Raw genomic sequence first — 16,057 nt, forward strand, 5'->3', positions numbered from 1 at the left:
CAGTAGCTGTCTGCTGGAGGCTAGAGGCTAGATGCAGCACTTAACCTTTTCTCAGAAAGGGAGAGCTTTACAGGTCTCCTCTCCCAGAGCCTTCTCTTTCTTTCTCTGTGTGCACTCAACTGCCTACAATGGAATCAGTGTCCTGGCCTGGATAGCTACAACTTATCAGTGCCGGAGCTTGGTCAGAGGCATCCTGGCTAACTGCAGGTGGCTGGTTTGGCTTGTAGCATGAGAAACTCTGCTCTCTGCTACAACCTTCCAACACATGCAGCCATGTTCATGCTCCTGTCAGCTGTTAGTCTCCTCCTGCCCTCGCCCCGCCCACCTGGTCATGCACCTGGCTCCTGGGTACAAGTGCTGCCAGGTGCACGGTTTTGGCAAGGACATACATAGTCTTGCCTGCCATTGGCCATTTGGAAACAACTCTTCAGTTCTCTGACTCCTGTGTTTACATCTAGGAGCCTTTTTCCTGGAAAAATCACCAGAAACTGGTGTGGTGTTGTGTGCTGTGCTGTGCTGTGCTCTCTAGAGATGTTTGTAACAGTCGGGTGTCCTTAGGTGTTGGTACACTTGGAGTCTCCACTTGCAGTGACACTTGTTGCCAGGCATGGATGTGTGTGTTCTATATGTATTCATCAATGAAAACTCTTCCTACGTCTTGCCAGTATAACCTCACTGAGCTTCCATTCTGACTCATTTTATTTGGGCTGTCATTCTGCAGGGAGAATTATTCTCCACTTGTCTCTCAGCCAATCATAACCCCTGGCAAATGGACAGTACTCAGTGTTTGTAGAGAAGTGAATTGGGCACATAGGCAGCTTTGGAGGTTTCAGTGCTTTGGAAACCATCTGAAGGTAGAATCTACCTGGAAAAAGGCTCTGTGCAATAGTCCACAAACTTCACTTGCTACGCACTACAGTGCAGATCTCTGTCCATATGATGCAAGGCATACACATTGCCTCGGAACTTGTCGGTGGCTTTCCTGAATAGTTGTGTGCTGAACAAGTGCCCAGAAAAGAAGTGACCCAAAGGGATTAAGGGTCAGAAGAAAGAACTGTGATGTTCACCATCACTGCAAACCATACTGATACCATGTCAGGTCACCTCTGTGGGCTATCATCCTTGCTTTCAGTACCACACAAAGTGGAAGAACAGGGTTGAAACTAAAGATTCCTTTCCCCACAGCTCCAGTGACATATAGCACTTCAGTGATAAGACTGACCAGGGAGCTCTCGAGAGATCATTACGGGTAGTATATCTAAGCTTTTCATGAGGTCAGAAGTAAGCTGGCCTCTAGGGCTTGGAAGTCCACACAGCAGGGATACCTTCCTCATCTGAGCCATTGTGGCTATACAGACTTCACAGCCAGTGTGACAGGCAGGGCGAACATAGGAGGCTAAGCAAGAGCTGGAGTTCTTTTGCCAGTCAGCAGCAACCACATGATTCAGGGATGGCTCGCAGCTAAAACTCTGGTGTTTGGAAATTTTCTAAGCCTCAGCATGCCTGTGAGCATGTAATGCCCAGGCAACACTGGCCCCAGTATAGCCTGGCCCTAGATGGGCAGACTCTAGACAGCTTAGGAAATGGCAGCAATGGCCTCTTTTCAACAGATGTTAAACCGTAAATGTTACTTGTTACTTTTTTCCTGCATAGGACAAGACATTTCAAAGAAAGTATTAAATTCATTCATGAGTGCCGACTCCAGGGTGAGGGCTGCCTTGTACATTGGTATGTATGACTCTTGCTTAGTATATTGTCATAAGTTCCATTTCCAGTTGATGTCTTTCTATCTTAGTTGCTTTTCAAACGCTGTGATGAAATGCCATGACCAATACAGTGTATGAAATGAAGCATTTAATTGGGGGCTCAGTGTTCCAGAGAGTTAAGAGTTTATAACCGTCACGAGGCGCAGCATGGCCGCAGGCATGTGGGGTGTGGTGTTGGAGCAGTAGCTTGTGTGCGTGCTGTACTGCTGCCCCGTACCTCAGTAGTCCCTTTCTCCTTTTCTGGAAGGAAACTGACTGGCTCTGCGTTTATTTGTGCTTCAGTCACTGCTAGGATTTCTAGACGTTGTTGTCAAGGTTAGTGGCACAGAAGACTGTCATTTCTAGCATGGCATTTCATTAGAACAGCCTTTCATGTGCCAGCTGGTCTCATTAAGTTCATACCAGGCCTCATGGTGATCACTCCAAAGCCCGCTTCCTCCTACCCACGCTGGCAGCAACTGTGGGCTCTTAGAGATATATTTCTATAATATCAAACTAACTCCTTTCCACTTGCCAGTTGGGGCTTTTGTTCCGTGTGTTTGGTTCTAGTAATTTACTTTAAAGTGATCCAAGCAAACTTAGAAGTAAATAAACATTTTATTGACAGTGACTTACCTGCAATATCCTGTACTTTTTAATCATAAATGGAATGTCAACATTCCATACCCATGGGTTTCAAAACCATTATTTCAACCATGAATCTAAAATATCCAGAAAAAGTATACCTATACCAAACATGCATGTGGCTTTCCCTGTCCTTATTTCTCAAACAATGTAGGGTGACTGTGCTGTGCTAGCATTTGCACTGTGGCGCACTGCAGTGTTACCTACAGATGCATGAAAATGCTTGGTAGGATGTGTCAGCTAGTACTGTGTACTATGTCCTTCTTATAAGACTGTGGACAGACACCGTGGATTCTGGTGTCCACAGTGAGCTCTCACACCAGTGACCCATGGGCAGAAAGGACAACTGTACATGCATGCTAGCACACACAGTGACAAGAAAGGCAAGCCAGCATACTTAGTAAGTGCAGTGTTTGTACAGCGCTCTGATTTTCACCTGGGGAGTTCGAGCTGAGTGTTAGCACTGGCAGTGATAATAATGGCTTGCAACATTCTGGAGTCAGGACTCTACCATAGTTTGAATGGAGACTGACCGTCTCCCCTCTGTCTTGTATAATGCGTGACATTAATTAACTGAAAGTGTAAGGTTTTTGACTGAGTGAAAGCACCCACCCTTGTAGCACAAGCAATATGAAGTGGTAACTCTTGGTGCTATGCTGGTGACAGCCCTGACAGAATACAGTAGACAGAAAAGTCACACCCAAAAGCCACAAGCAAGTAACTATAAAAGCAGAAAAAGACAAGAGATATTTCAGTAGCTTTAAGAATGGTGTTTTACAGATTTACATGGATTTATGTTTATATGTATTAAATAATGTACAGTTTTTTAATTTTTTGCTATACTGCTTTAAAAGTAGGTGGTATAGCCAGTACAGATGATAGTTGTTTCAGCCTTCCATCGCATTTAGTTTAAAGTGACTTGGGAGTGCAGTTGTGGGCCATTGATATAGAGTCTAAACCTCTAATCTCTGGGTCTCTCCAGGCTCCTGGTGGATTCATATAGAGAATTGTAGCCTAAGAGGATATATTTGTTTAAAACTCCCTTGCAAGTTCCTAATAAAAATTCCTGGTGACAAGCCAGTGCTGAAGAGACAGGTTTACTATTGTTGTCATTAGAATACTCTAGACCTGACCTTCATATCCTTTAAAAATCATAGATTTAGACTTCATCTATGGTAGTTAAGAAAGCCATGAAGCCTTCGGAGCTAGTTCAGGTTTGGGTTGGAAGTCCTAAGCCCCCTTCTGTGCTGCAGGTAGACTACTGTCCAAGGAAATAGGAAATATCCAGACCATATCCTATAGAAAAATCATGGACAATGAGGCCGAAATCCCTGCAGAATGCTTGAGCCTAGCATCTGCAGTAGAGTTCTTGGTGTGATCCTGAATAATTCTCTAGTAAGCCTTGCCTGCTTCCATGAAACCCTAAAGGCAGACAGGCTCTTTAAAATGGGGTCCTTCAGATGGGTGGAGATGGATCCTCAGTTTCCACACTGCCCTTGAAACATGTGTCTGTCTTGGTCCTGTAGCCTGGCTGGGGTCTCCAGGAGTGTGACACTGGTGATCGCATACATCATGACTGTCACCGACTTTGGCTGGGAAGATGCCTTGCACACCGTTCGTGCAGGGAGGTCCTGTGCCAACCCCAACCTGGGCTTCCAAAGGCAGCTGCAGGAGTTTGAGAAACATGAAGTGTACCAGGTGAGTGGTCTTGGGGGGAACTTTTCAGGTGTACACAGCCACACTGGGCCATGCTTGCACTTTGAGAATTGTGGCACTTGGAACTGGAAGGCCCACACAAGTCCTTGGGTCCAAGGTTTCCCTGTGCATCCCTCCGAGAGTCCTGCATCCTTTGTGCTCCTGCCCTGCAGCCACAGATCTTAGGCTTTGCTGTTTGGTTGCATCTGGTACTCCACATCAGCTTGTTCCTTTCTCTGGGTGTAGTTAATCTTCCTAGTTTGGCGTGTTTTCTTGTTTTTCTTTTTTGTTTTGAATTCATCTCAGCCTTCAAGCTTTTAGAGTTATGATCAACCAGATGAGAGTGGAAGGCATTCTTTTCCAGCACTCCTCATGGTGACTCAGGTATTCTCTTCTTTGCTGGAGTAAAGAAGGTCACCTTTCTACAAGATGATTCTGAATTGCAAATTTTATCTGAAGATAAAGTTTTCTCCCTGGATTCTTTTAATCAGTCCTAGTTATCACAGGCAGATGGCACAAGAACATAACTGTTCCAAGTCTACTAAGTAGATACATAGTCAGCAGATTTCCAAGTCATGAGCTCAGATATCAGATAGTTAAAGGAACAGCTACTTCTCTTGCTTGCCATTGACTGTCACTGTAATTGATGCCCAATGACCTTTTATTTCCATGTTTATATGTGGAAACTTCACCATTGCTTAAGAGGTGAGAGTCCCTGGGAATTCGTGCGTGTGTGTGTGTGTGTGTGTGTGTGTGTGTGTGTGTGTGTGTGTATGTAACACTTGGGATTTTTTCCAACTTTTCCAGTATCGGCAATGGCTGAGAGAAGAGTATGGAGAGAACCCTTTGCGGGATGCAGAAGAAGCCAAAAATATTCTGGGTAAATATAAAGAGCAAGGGCGCATGGAGCCCCGGCCTAGCACCAGGCGGTGGAGCACCTTTTCAGCCCTGCCTCCTCTCACCTACAATAACTACACAACAGAGACCTAACAAAGAGAGCTGGTGTTTGCCTTCCTGCTGCGGGTCTTCTGGGTTGCCTACCATGTGCTGGTGTGCCTGGTGTGCTGGCTCCTGCCTCTGAGGACCACGAGAGGAGGTTGCAGCGAGGTGGAGCACTCAGGGCTCCTTCCCAGAACCCCGCCCTACTCAGGCTTTTTCACTCTCCCATCTTCGCCCAATCTTTTCCTCATCTGAACTTGCCCAGCCTGGGATGCTGCCCAGCCACTGTGTACTTCTTGTATGTGTGCAAGAGCGTGAATGTGCATGTATGTGTCTAAGAGTGTGCATATATACCTACAAATGTATGCATTGTGAACGAGTATACGTGTACATGTGTCTCTGCATGTGGAAACTGAGTGTTTATGGTGCTGAAAGTTATACACCCCCCGCTGCCAGAACTGCAATGATCACATTGTTCAGTCCACATGGAAGTCATTTGAACTTGGCCTCTGGAAAGCCACTCACCAAGTAACAGCCTGTGCCTGTGATGAGCTCAGGTGAGAACTCAGGGTGTGAGCCGCTGGAAACAGTGGTGGTCCAGATCTTGAGATGGTGCAGGGGAGGGGACAGGACCCTCCAGAGGAAGGATGGCACAATCCCAGAGAGTTTTATGTCTATGGGAACAAAGGAGGGGTTTTCTGAGCATTGTCTTGAACTTGATAAATATACCAGACCTCAGCCTTGCCAGCCCTTCATGTCCCTGAGTTCCACTTGGTGCCTGCTCTGTGTGGGACCAGTGTCATTTGACTTCCATGGTGATATGGTATGGTGACGGGGAGGACCTGAGACGCAGTAGCCCTGCACCAGAGCTCTGGCCCACCTCCTGTCTGCTGTTACACACTTCAGCCTCTGGCTAACCTCATGTTGCAGGGGTCTCATCTCAGGTGTGCATGTACCTGCAGGAACTGGAAAGAGCGAGCAGTTATTAAACACCATAGCAGTTTGTGATTTAAAATGCCTAAGCATTCACTGAGCTCATTGTTGTATGCTGTGGACTTGACCTTTGACTCAGCTACTTCATGAGGTGTCTTTGTTCCTTCCTTCCTTCCTTCCTCCCTCTCTTTCTCTCTTTCCTCCCTTTCTTCCTTCCTCTTTCCTTCTGCTCTCTTTCCTTTCTTCTTCCCTCCCTCCTCCCCTCCTTTCTCTCTCCCCTTTCCTTCTTTCCTCCTTTCTTTCTCTCTTTCTTTTTTCCTTCCTTCCTTCCTTCCTTCCTTCCTTCCTTCCTTCCTTCCTTCTTTCCTTCCTCCCTCCTTCCCTTCCTTCTTTCTCTCTCTCCCCCTTCCTTCCTTACTCCTTTCTTTCTTTCTTTCTTTCTTTCTTTCTTTCTCTCTCTCTCTCTCTCTCTCTCTCTCTCTCTCTCTCTCTCTCTCTCTCTCTCTCTCTCTCTCTCTCTCTCTCTCTCTCTCTCTCTCCCTCCCTCCCTTCCTTCCTTTCTTTCTCTCTTTCTTTCTTTCTTCCTTTCTTTCTCGTTTCCTTCTTTAAGGTTGGGGTTGCTTTGGTACTCCAGTCAACTCTGATTCGTAGTTGAGAATGTTTGTCATGTGGCTTTTGTTTTTGAAACCAAAGAGAAGAGCATACTTATGTCACTCGGCTATTTAAAATATGCAGTTTGGCTTCCATAAGGTTTCCTAGTGGATCAGACCCCACATTCTGGCCATGAGAGCTCCTTAGCCCAAAGTTTGTAGCAGCAGGCATCCCAAGAAGCTCTGCACAGTCTGGGGTCCAGTCATTTATGCCAGTTCACATTTCCTAAGCATGTAGAACCATGCAAATGAAAAATGTACTCAACCTCTCCCTATTCATACTGCAACCAGGTTTCTCTGAAGCTTAAAACCCCACTGAGTGAGAAGCTGCAGTGTTCTGTGTGTATGGAGCCCTTTGGGGCCCAAGGAAAGTGAGGTTGCCAACTCTCCATGTGTACAGGCCATGCCAAGCAGTAGCATAGAGAGTGAAGCCTGAATATGTGTGCACATGTGTGAACAGCTACATTTGTTTCCATAGGTTCTCAACTGTCTTAATTTTTGTTGCCAGTAATGTTCTTTCTCCACAGCTGCCCCGGGAATTCTGAAGTACTGGGCCTTTCTCAGAAGACTATAATGTATCTGAAGTTTCTGAAAGATTGCAAAGTTCAGGCTGGTGCTGCCAAAAAGAAAAGTGACGTAGAGTTTATTTTTAAGAATCCAATAGTGATTTGTATACTTGTTTATTTTTCATTTTAAACCGTATGCATGTATAATCATGTTGGAATATATTAAGAACTATGGAGATTCTGTAGCAAGAGAAAATATCTTTGCCTTAACTCCACTGCTGTGGTTGTTCCTTTGACCCGACCAATGCTCATGCAGTACTGTCAAGAGCTCTGTCTGTTTCGTAATGGTGACTACTTCTCATGAACACTACTCAAGGAGGAAGCCGGCACCTGGGAAGTGGGCAGTGGGAACTCTGCCCTCCTGTTATGCCCTCCAGCTCCAGACATGTCTCTTGGTGTGTGTTATCCACTGTGTTATTCTACATGGTTGAATTACCAAAAGCTATTCAGATTTCTTAATAAAGGGCAAGTCAACCAAGTCTGACATCATACGCAGTGTATTCTTTTGTGACATACGAAGGTCACATGTGTTTCTCTGGAGGATCCCAGTGTACCTAGTCTTGGCTCAAAAGACATGCTTCTCTCCAGAAGGCAGACCAGCATATGCTAGGAAGGGCACATAACACACTGATGACTAAAGGTAAAATTGTCCTGGGGCTGTTGGGCTATAGCTGTAGCTCAGAGTAATGCCCTTACCTTATCTTTCATCCCTGCACCGAAAGAAACACTGATCCTCTGTGGGCATAAAGAACTCAGGCACAGAGTGAGGCTTTCCTGCAGAATGAACACCGTAAGTCTTTGGTCTCTCTGGGGTTAGTACATGTACCACAGTGATACACTGACCAGGCAATCCACAGACTCATTCCAAATGCATTTTCAGTTCTTTATATGAAGGAACTCAAAACTCACTTGAAGAGCAGTTGAAGGCCAGCTACTAAATTTTCCTGTCTCCATCTGGTAAGGGGCAGGTGATATTAGGAGTTAATGTACATGGGCTTAACCACATGTACCTGGAGGCTCCTGATATGCTCACAGGTAGTCTCCTTGTAGGAACCTGACACACTGTGTGTCAGACAAGGATCCTTGAGCATGTCTCTCAAACCAGCTGTAACCTATGGGGACGCTGAGGTGGCAGAAGCCAGGCGCATGACAGTCCCAGGGGAACCATCATGGCTATGGAGGGGTAAGAAAACAGAACAGGAATACAGACAGGTTCCTTGGGCACAGACCCCATCCTTCTGAGCCAATACGAGTTGTAGAGCCTAATGTCTCTTCCTGCCTGTTCCTCACTGAGTAACCACAAGTGATTCCAACACCCACCACCCCTATACTTTGTAAACTTAGATTAGGAAATATTTCACTCACTGAAGACTCAGACCTGAAGCCTGCATCTACCCTCACGGTAAGTCCCTGGGTAGCAATAACTTTGCTTTTGTCAGGGCGCTCCTTGGGTGCAGGCTTGACCTGCCTACCCTAGAAGTCTGGGGACATCCTCTTCGTGACCAAACCCGGTACTTGTAGGCCACCTGAAGATGGCACCTGCATACCTGTGTGGGCACTTGGGCTTGTAAGATGAGCTGGGTCATGCTCCAGTGCAGTAGCTCTCTTCAAACACAGACCTGCTATAGCCTGCAGCATAGTCAGTGTCCACAAAGGAAAACAGGATTCGTCTCGTTGGCATCTGTCTTTCTCACAGCTGAGCCCTAGGACAGTAAGCTGAAGTAGTGACAGCAAAGGCATGGGCAAGACCCCACGCAGCCACCCTGGTGCAGTGCGGGAGCTGTAGGAGGGAGGCAAGAGTGTCAAAGGAGGGCATCTTGAAAGCAGTGAAGCCTCATTCGAGACCTGACGTGTAAGCCAGTGTGGTGTGAAGGAATGAGAAACCAGGCTGAGGCTGCACGTGTGGGGAAGCCTGAAGGTGTAGAGATCAGCACTGGGAGTCACAAGCCATCCCCAGTGACTACAGAGCCGCAGTGCATAGGCAGTGGTGAGCTGCAGACCAGGCTGGCAATGGCCTGGCCTGGCCTGGCCAGTCTAATACTAGTATAAACTCACATTCCTAACTGGAAATGCGAGGGACTGGAAGTGTTTTAGATTTGGGGTGGTTGCCTGGTTACAGCTATTTTCATGAGCATCATGAAATAGCTTAAGAGCAGGACCCTCCGTGTATTGTCAAGGATGGATTGGAGGCCCATGAAAGGGGCAGCTGTGACCACCATCCAGGTGAGAAACAGTGGTACCCTGGGACAAGTCCGGCTCATGGTGATGAGCACCACCAAGAGAGCAAGTAGACTGGAGTCGAGAGAAACTAGGAGAGACGGGAATTCAGTGACTGTTGGGGAAGTGAGGGTTGGGGGTCCTTCCTGCTCTCTGGGAGCTCATTGGCAGAAGCTGTTCTTTTGTAGTCTATACTACATGAGTGTGTGAGCTTCTGCTGTGTTAAGGTTAGAGGTAAGGGAAATGCTAAAGAAGAAACTGGCAGATGTCCAAGGAGGCAAACAGCTTTGCAGAGCAAATACTCAAGCCTGTCCACTCACCTAGAACTCAGTCCCAGGAACCAGATTCACGAACCTTCCTGTTCAAGTCAGTCTGCGATTTCCTAGTCCTTGAGAGGGGATCCTGGCTTCCTCCTGGCCAAGGTATCTGTCTCATTGTCAGAACTTGTGGGAGATCAGCTTAGTCCTTAGACTCCTGATCTCCTTACTTTCTTGTCAGCTTGATGTCACAAGATGATGTCATCTTGGAAGAAAGTACCTCGTTTGAGAAAGTTCCATCAGATTATCCTGTAACTCTTATGAGGCATTCTCTTGATTAATGATTGATGTGGGATGTGGGGCAGTGAGCAGTTCTGACAGCCGGAGTCCAGTAGAGCAGAGCCACCTCGGAACCCCGGAGACCCACTGAGCAAAGTAATTTGCTCACTAGAGACGGTAGGCGTTCGGCGAATTGCTCCTGACACCAGTGGCTCAGATTTCAGCCCAGACCCCTCACAGCTGCCCCTGCAGAAGATGTGTGCTCTATCAGGCAGACACGGCCTCAAACTCCCAGCATTCTAACTGGACCTTACACACAGTCATCTGACCACAAGCCAGGCATGCCACACCCCATACAATAAAAGGGGCGGTTTGCCCTCTCCTACTCTTCTCTCTTACCCTTACCCTACCTCTCTAACTCTTACCCTTCTCCTCTTGCTCCTCACTCTCTCTTACTTCTCTCCCCTCTCACTCTTACTTCCTCTTGCTCTCTCTCTCTCCTCTCTGCTCTTTGATCTCTTTTCTGCTTTTCTCCCGCTCCTTCTTTTTTTCTCTCTCTCTCTCCTTCCCCTCCTTTCTTTCTCTCTACTTAACCAGCATATCCTTCCTACAATAAAATAACTCATTCATACATTGCCTCCTTTTTAATTAAGGCACCGTGCAGCAAGCAGGTCAGTCCCGGAGGAGAGAGAGAGAGAGAGACCCGGGCCTCAACAGCAGGCCTCCTGCTTCCAGGAAGAAAGCAAGCACCAGCCAGGCCAGGGCCGCAGCCCAGGCCCCCCTGTTTTTGGGACAACAGTGGGAGGGCCTGACTCACTATGGGTGATGGAAGCCCTGGATGCATGGTACTGGGTAGTATAAGAATGTAAACTGAGAAAGCCATGGAGAGCAAGCTAGTAAGCAAGCAACATTCCTCCATTGGCTCTGCTTCAGTTCCTGCCTCCTGATACCTAGTAGTTCCTTCCTTAACTTCCTAGGATGATGGACTACAAGCTTTAAGATGACATAAACTCTTTCCTCTCCATGTTGCTTTTGGTCATGGCGTTTATCATGGCAATATAAAAGAAATTACAAGGCTGTAGAGCAAGCATGGAGAATTAGAGCATGAGCTTGAGAGCCACAGCCCTTGTCCTACCTTATCTGGCTGTATACCCTGACAAGAGTGCTGTTGACGCAGCTAATACTGTGTACAGGGAAGACCTGCATGTTTCCTAAAGGCTCCATCTCCCCTTGCTAGGCAAGGCTGCTAGCTCCTTTGCTAGACATCTTTGATGGGTTTCGGGCAGATCACCTGTGTTCCTACCATATGTTGTACCCAAGATGAGTTAACAGTAAGTCGTGTTTCTCAGAGTACTAACCTTAAACTTAGGCATTTGCACTTTTCCCTGAGGAAAAGAGCCTGCTTGTGGTTTAGTTTATTGCACAGTGAACAATTCTTTCTTGTTTCTGCCTTGGGGGGAGACCTATTAGTTATCTACAGATGAACCCAGGAGATGGGCATGGGGGAGAACATGCATGCACATAAGGTATTTGTTTTTATTGGTACTTTTTGTTTATTCGTTTCAAAGAAATCCTTAATCTCCAGAGGAGTAACATGTGCCATGCATATCTATGACATGCTAAGCTCAAATACCTGGACGTTCAGGCCCTTGGTTCCTTGGCACCTGGCACTGGCTTGGGAAGCCTATGAGCCCATATTCCACAGCCAGAGCTGGTTACCAACTGTCACTTTGCATGCCAGCCTCTGATCGTAGAAATAGGGAACACACAGAGAGTCACACCCTTGTCATCCCACATCAGCTGGCTCCTCCCATCCTGACCCGAGTTATTAATAATTTTATTAAGAATGTGCTTTCAACACTCTTGTATATAAATGTACTTAGCAAGAAATCACCAAGACTGCAAAGGGCGGTTCCGCTTCCCTTATTGCCAGAGAAAGGGAGAGACAAGCCCTGCCCTTGACTCCTTACTTGGAAACGTCTTTCCTTTTTTCCATTCAGTGGCATCCCCTGGTCCTCAGGTGCAGCAGACACACCCAAAGGCTCAGACAGTGTTGTAGATGGGCACCATCTCATGCCCCGAGGGCTGGTCACTTTTGTGTTTCCCTGTCGCAGCTCAAGCCCTTGAGACCTGTGATGCCAAGAAACAGGGCAAGATTTTGTCCATGTCACATCTACCAGTATCACAAATTGCCATTGTTTCTTTTTGCAGCTCAGGCTCAAGGGGCTGCAGGAAACATCTGATGGTGCTCTGAGCACTGAGCACCCGCATCTTTCCATCATGGCAAAGACTCGCCAGCACGTGTTCAAACATCTGCGAGTTGAGGTTTATTTTGGCTCCAGGTCTCTATGCAAACTATGGATCATAAGAGTTAGTAGTTCACACTTAATTTTCCTGAAGGTTTTAGTTCGGGTATTAGAATCTGGACCCCAAAAGGGCTACGTTGCAGGTGCCTGAAAGTGGGGGCAGTTCAGTATTCTAACTGCATGTGCCTGTTGACTTAGGAGCTGGGTTACTACAAGACGTGTTTGGAATGGGTTGTTCTTGTTCTTACCCATGGGCAAAGGTCTGTATTTTAAAATGGTGTCAGAGTCTGGGGAAGGGTCTTTCAGAAGCAATTCCTTCAAGGAATTGGGACCATTCTGATTGGCCCAAGGAACCAGAAAAAAAAAAAAGAAAAAAAAACATATAGAAGGGCTTAGACTTTCTGCTCAGCACACATCCAATTATAAACTCCATGTGCATAGAACATGTCAGAATCCTCCTATGGTTTTCTCTGCTCTCAGCCTCGATTTCTTGTCCCCAGGAGCCTCTAAGGTAGTACAAACAGGAACTAGGCTTTCTGGTAAGATGCTGCACCCTGGGGAAACCCAGGGCACCAGTCGGAAGCCATGTTGGAAAATGAAAATCAGAAAGCTTTCTACGTGCATCAGAGAAATGCTACCTTCTGCTTTGCAAAGGGCGTGTCCTTCATGGCTCCAAGCCTAAAGGGTATACATTTCCCTCAGACTTCAAGTTTAGGAAGAAACCGGTCATGTGCCTAGGCCCCACGGTTAGGATCCTCTTTGGCCTTGGGTGAAACCATACTAAGGTGGAAGAGGGAAGGTAAGTGTGAGAAGAGGGGAACTTTACTCAGCTGTGGATGTTGGCCACTTGTAGATTGGGCTCTGTCTGACAGCGTGCCATGGTGTGGTCTGAAATGGCCTCCCAGCTTTATAGTCACAGCCCTCCCACAAAATGCCCTGTTCTATGCATTCAGAGCCTCTTCCAGTCATCTACATCCTCAGGAGGGAGAGGCATGGGTCCAAGTAACACAGCTGTGGGAAAGTGCTTCCTTAGCAGATGGTCTGAGGTTTTTGGTGTTTAACCAAATAGGCCTAGCAATCGCAGAGCAGCTTGGATGGGGCCCAGTTTGATCCAGTTCTCTGGAACACCTGGGTTAGTCCCAGAGCAGGCCACCCATTCATGTGAGGAAATTCTACCGCAGCCTGGTGCAGCAGAAATTCCTTATAAGACAGAAGAGAGAGCCCGGACAGTACCCTGTCTACTGGACAATGATGTGGCCAGCACCAGCTTCCTAGATGCCATTTGTGTTTGTGACTTCTCTCATTACTAAACACCTCCCCCGCCCCAAGATGCCAGGACAGCTGTCAATGAACATTAAATCATCAGAGCAATGGTTGAGACATTTTTCTTTTGAAAAATCATCACGGCAGTCTTGTGAACATCCTCATTTAACAAACGAAGTGGAATTCTAGTGTCACTGCCAGAAAACAGTGAAGTCCTAGTTGCTGGCCAGAAGTGCCCCCAAATGCCAACATCATCTGGGAGCAGGGAGAAGCTGACTCTTGCCAGCAATGTCCACTGCAAAGGATGCCCCCTGCAGGAAGACAGCTGCTTGTGTGGGGAGAGGGGGGGATTTAGCTCCAGACCATCAGCAGAGGGCTTTCTATGACCATTTGTTCTACAAAACAAGGAATGATCTGAAGAAACTTGGAGACACCTAGCAGGAAACAGATCCCCTCAGATGAAGGGATGATTACCAAAGACAGAGCCAGAGGAAGCAAGAACTGCTTGCTTTAGCAGCCAGAGTCTGCCAAGAATTCCTTCCACCCCTGTGTCCAAGGGGAGGAGCTAAGAGATGGTGTCCCCAGTAAGATATGGCCCCCATATCAAGGTATCCGCAGGCTGCCTCTTAAGAAGTGCAGTGATCCAGAGGATGTGGATGGGAAGTCCACTGTGCCTTGCCCTCCTGTCTGGTGTGAGTGTGACTAGCATTTGCATAGATATGGCCAGAGATTTGGTATCAGTCTTAACAGCTGCCAGCTTCCAAGAAGCACCTTTAGAGTCAACCAACTATTAAGCTAAAAGTGATCTGGGGTTAGGGTGGGGTTAGGGGCTTTCGTCTGCCACACATTTGTCCTAGAACACGCCAGTCAGAGCCTTTCTTGTCACTACTTCCAGTTTTAGAGAGCATTCTAGAAGCACCCCAACCTGTGCCTTACAGCTCTTCAGACTGGGGCCATCTGCTGTGCACTGAGCTGCATCTTCCCTAAGAGTCCACCCCTCTACAGAGTGGGGGGAGGACATTTTGCTGTGTCTCTGTCATCTCTCTAAGCCACACTAGGTGTAGTCTGCCACAAGGGTGACAGACTTTTAATAGTCTGACTAGAACCTATTATTACGTGAGCATGTGTCCCTTACCATCTTTCATTGTGACCATTGTCACAGAGCAGAATGTCAGATGTACCTTACCATACCTCTGTTCCCAGGCTCCTTCATGACAAGCAAGAGAAGCTTGCACTTGCTTGTGCGTTACTTCCCTATAAAGCCCCCTTTTGTAGGAACCCAGCTAATGAGTGATTTCCTGGGACATCCACCTCCCTGTTTTTTAATTTACTTTTATTAGAGCTCTTTAGTATGTGGGACTTGGCCAGCTGGCTCCATTTCATTGTTTCCACAGAGAGGAAATGCAAAGTCTCCAACTTTTCATGGCTCTGACCCATCCTTAGAGACAACTGAATATCACTGTGGTTATTTTGGAGACCTTGTTGAGAGCACTGCTGGTGCCCTGCATTGGGCACCTGTGGCTTCCCCTCCATAAAAAGAGTGGATGTAGAAAAATCTAGCTGTCATCGAAGGAAGGCTGGCCCTTAGCCCGTTCTCATTCTCAAAGAATTCCTATTGGTGTGGTTGAAACTTGTCCTATCCCCTTGAACATTTCAGAGTCATATTTGGAATCCTTCTGTGTGGATACCATTTACTAAGACTGCCACTTCCACCACAGACATAGCTGATTTTTTTTTTTTTATGATTCCTAACATTAAACACTCCCTCCTGAGCTGGGAATTGCCATACATGTGCCTATGGTGTAGGGCTACAGCCTTCCATGCCCCATGAGGTCAGGGCCTAGGTCTTAATCATGACTTAGAGTGGCCTAGCACAGGAGAAGAACTTGACAAGGAGTTCTGAGTGGCTCCATGCCCTGCCCCCTTCACCTACTGTCAGTGGTCCCAGTGGTGGAAGTGCACCAGATCCCTGGACTATTTTGGTTTATTTGGTGGGCTGTGGGATGGTTTGTTGTCATTTTGGTTGTTTTGTGTTTTTGTTTTGCTTTGTTATTTTGTTTTTGTACTCCTGGGAGGGTCAAGGAGAAGAGCCTGGTGCCATCAGCTCCATTTTAACAGCTGCTCTGGCTGAGTCTTCCCCAGACCTTTGACCCAGACCTTTGACATTAGTCTTGTCACCACTCACTCAGACCTACACCCTTACCAAGTGGGAGCCTCTGCTTCCCACTGTTGCATTCACCACCTTTCCCACAATCTGCTCAAGCTTCTCAGAAGAGCCTGCTGCCGTTAGCTATGGCGCTAGCTGTTAGCAAAGTTCAGTGGGGCAGCTCCCAGCATTCCTCGAAGCGGCTTTTCCTTTAGGAATACCCAGAGTTCTGCTCTGTAGAGGATCTGGACAGACACTGAAGCACCTCTACTTCACCCCAAAGCCAACGCACTGACAGCTAGGACCAGACTGGCCTCTTGAAGTGCCAGTTCACATAGCAGGGTCACTTGGCTCCCAGGTACAGAGCTGTTCACAGTATCTTTCACCCAGGGCTCTTTGGGGGCGGGGGGGGGGGG

General features: G+C 47.2%; 1 protein-coding gene across 5 annotated transcripts in view; it reads left to right on the forward strand.

Moving 5' to 3' along the window:
• The window catches only part of Dusp22 (dual specificity phosphatase 22), a 51,120-nt gene extending 43,460 nt beyond the window's left edge, over nucleotides 1-7,660 (forward strand). For 2 of the 5 annotated variants that reach the window (XM_031358366.1, XM_031358370.1), the window contains exons 5-7: nucleotides 1,654-1,728; nucleotides 3,917-4,088; nucleotides 4,893-5,404. In XM_031358366.1, coding sequence (XP_031214226.1) covers nucleotides 1,654-1,728; nucleotides 3,917-4,088; nucleotides 4,893-5,075 — 430 coding nt within the window. In that variant the 3' untranslated portion in view covers nucleotides 5,076-5,404. Of the gene's footprint in view, nucleotides 1-1,653; nucleotides 1,729-3,916; nucleotides 4,089-4,892; nucleotides 5,405-7,134; nucleotides 7,183-7,394 lie in introns of those variants that run through there. The other 3 variants (XM_031358367.1, XM_031358368.1, XM_031358369.1) reach the window with 3 other exon arrangements.
• Nucleotides 7,661-16,057: the final 8,397 nt, after the last annotated feature.

The sequence above is a fragment of the Mastomys coucha genome, unplaced genomic scaffold (assembly GCF_008632895.1).
Source record: "Mastomys coucha isolate ucsf_1 unplaced genomic scaffold, UCSF_Mcou_1 pScaffold7, whole genome shotgun sequence".
Lineage (NCBI taxonomy): Eukaryota > Metazoa > Chordata > Mammalia > Rodentia > Muridae > Mastomys > Mastomys coucha.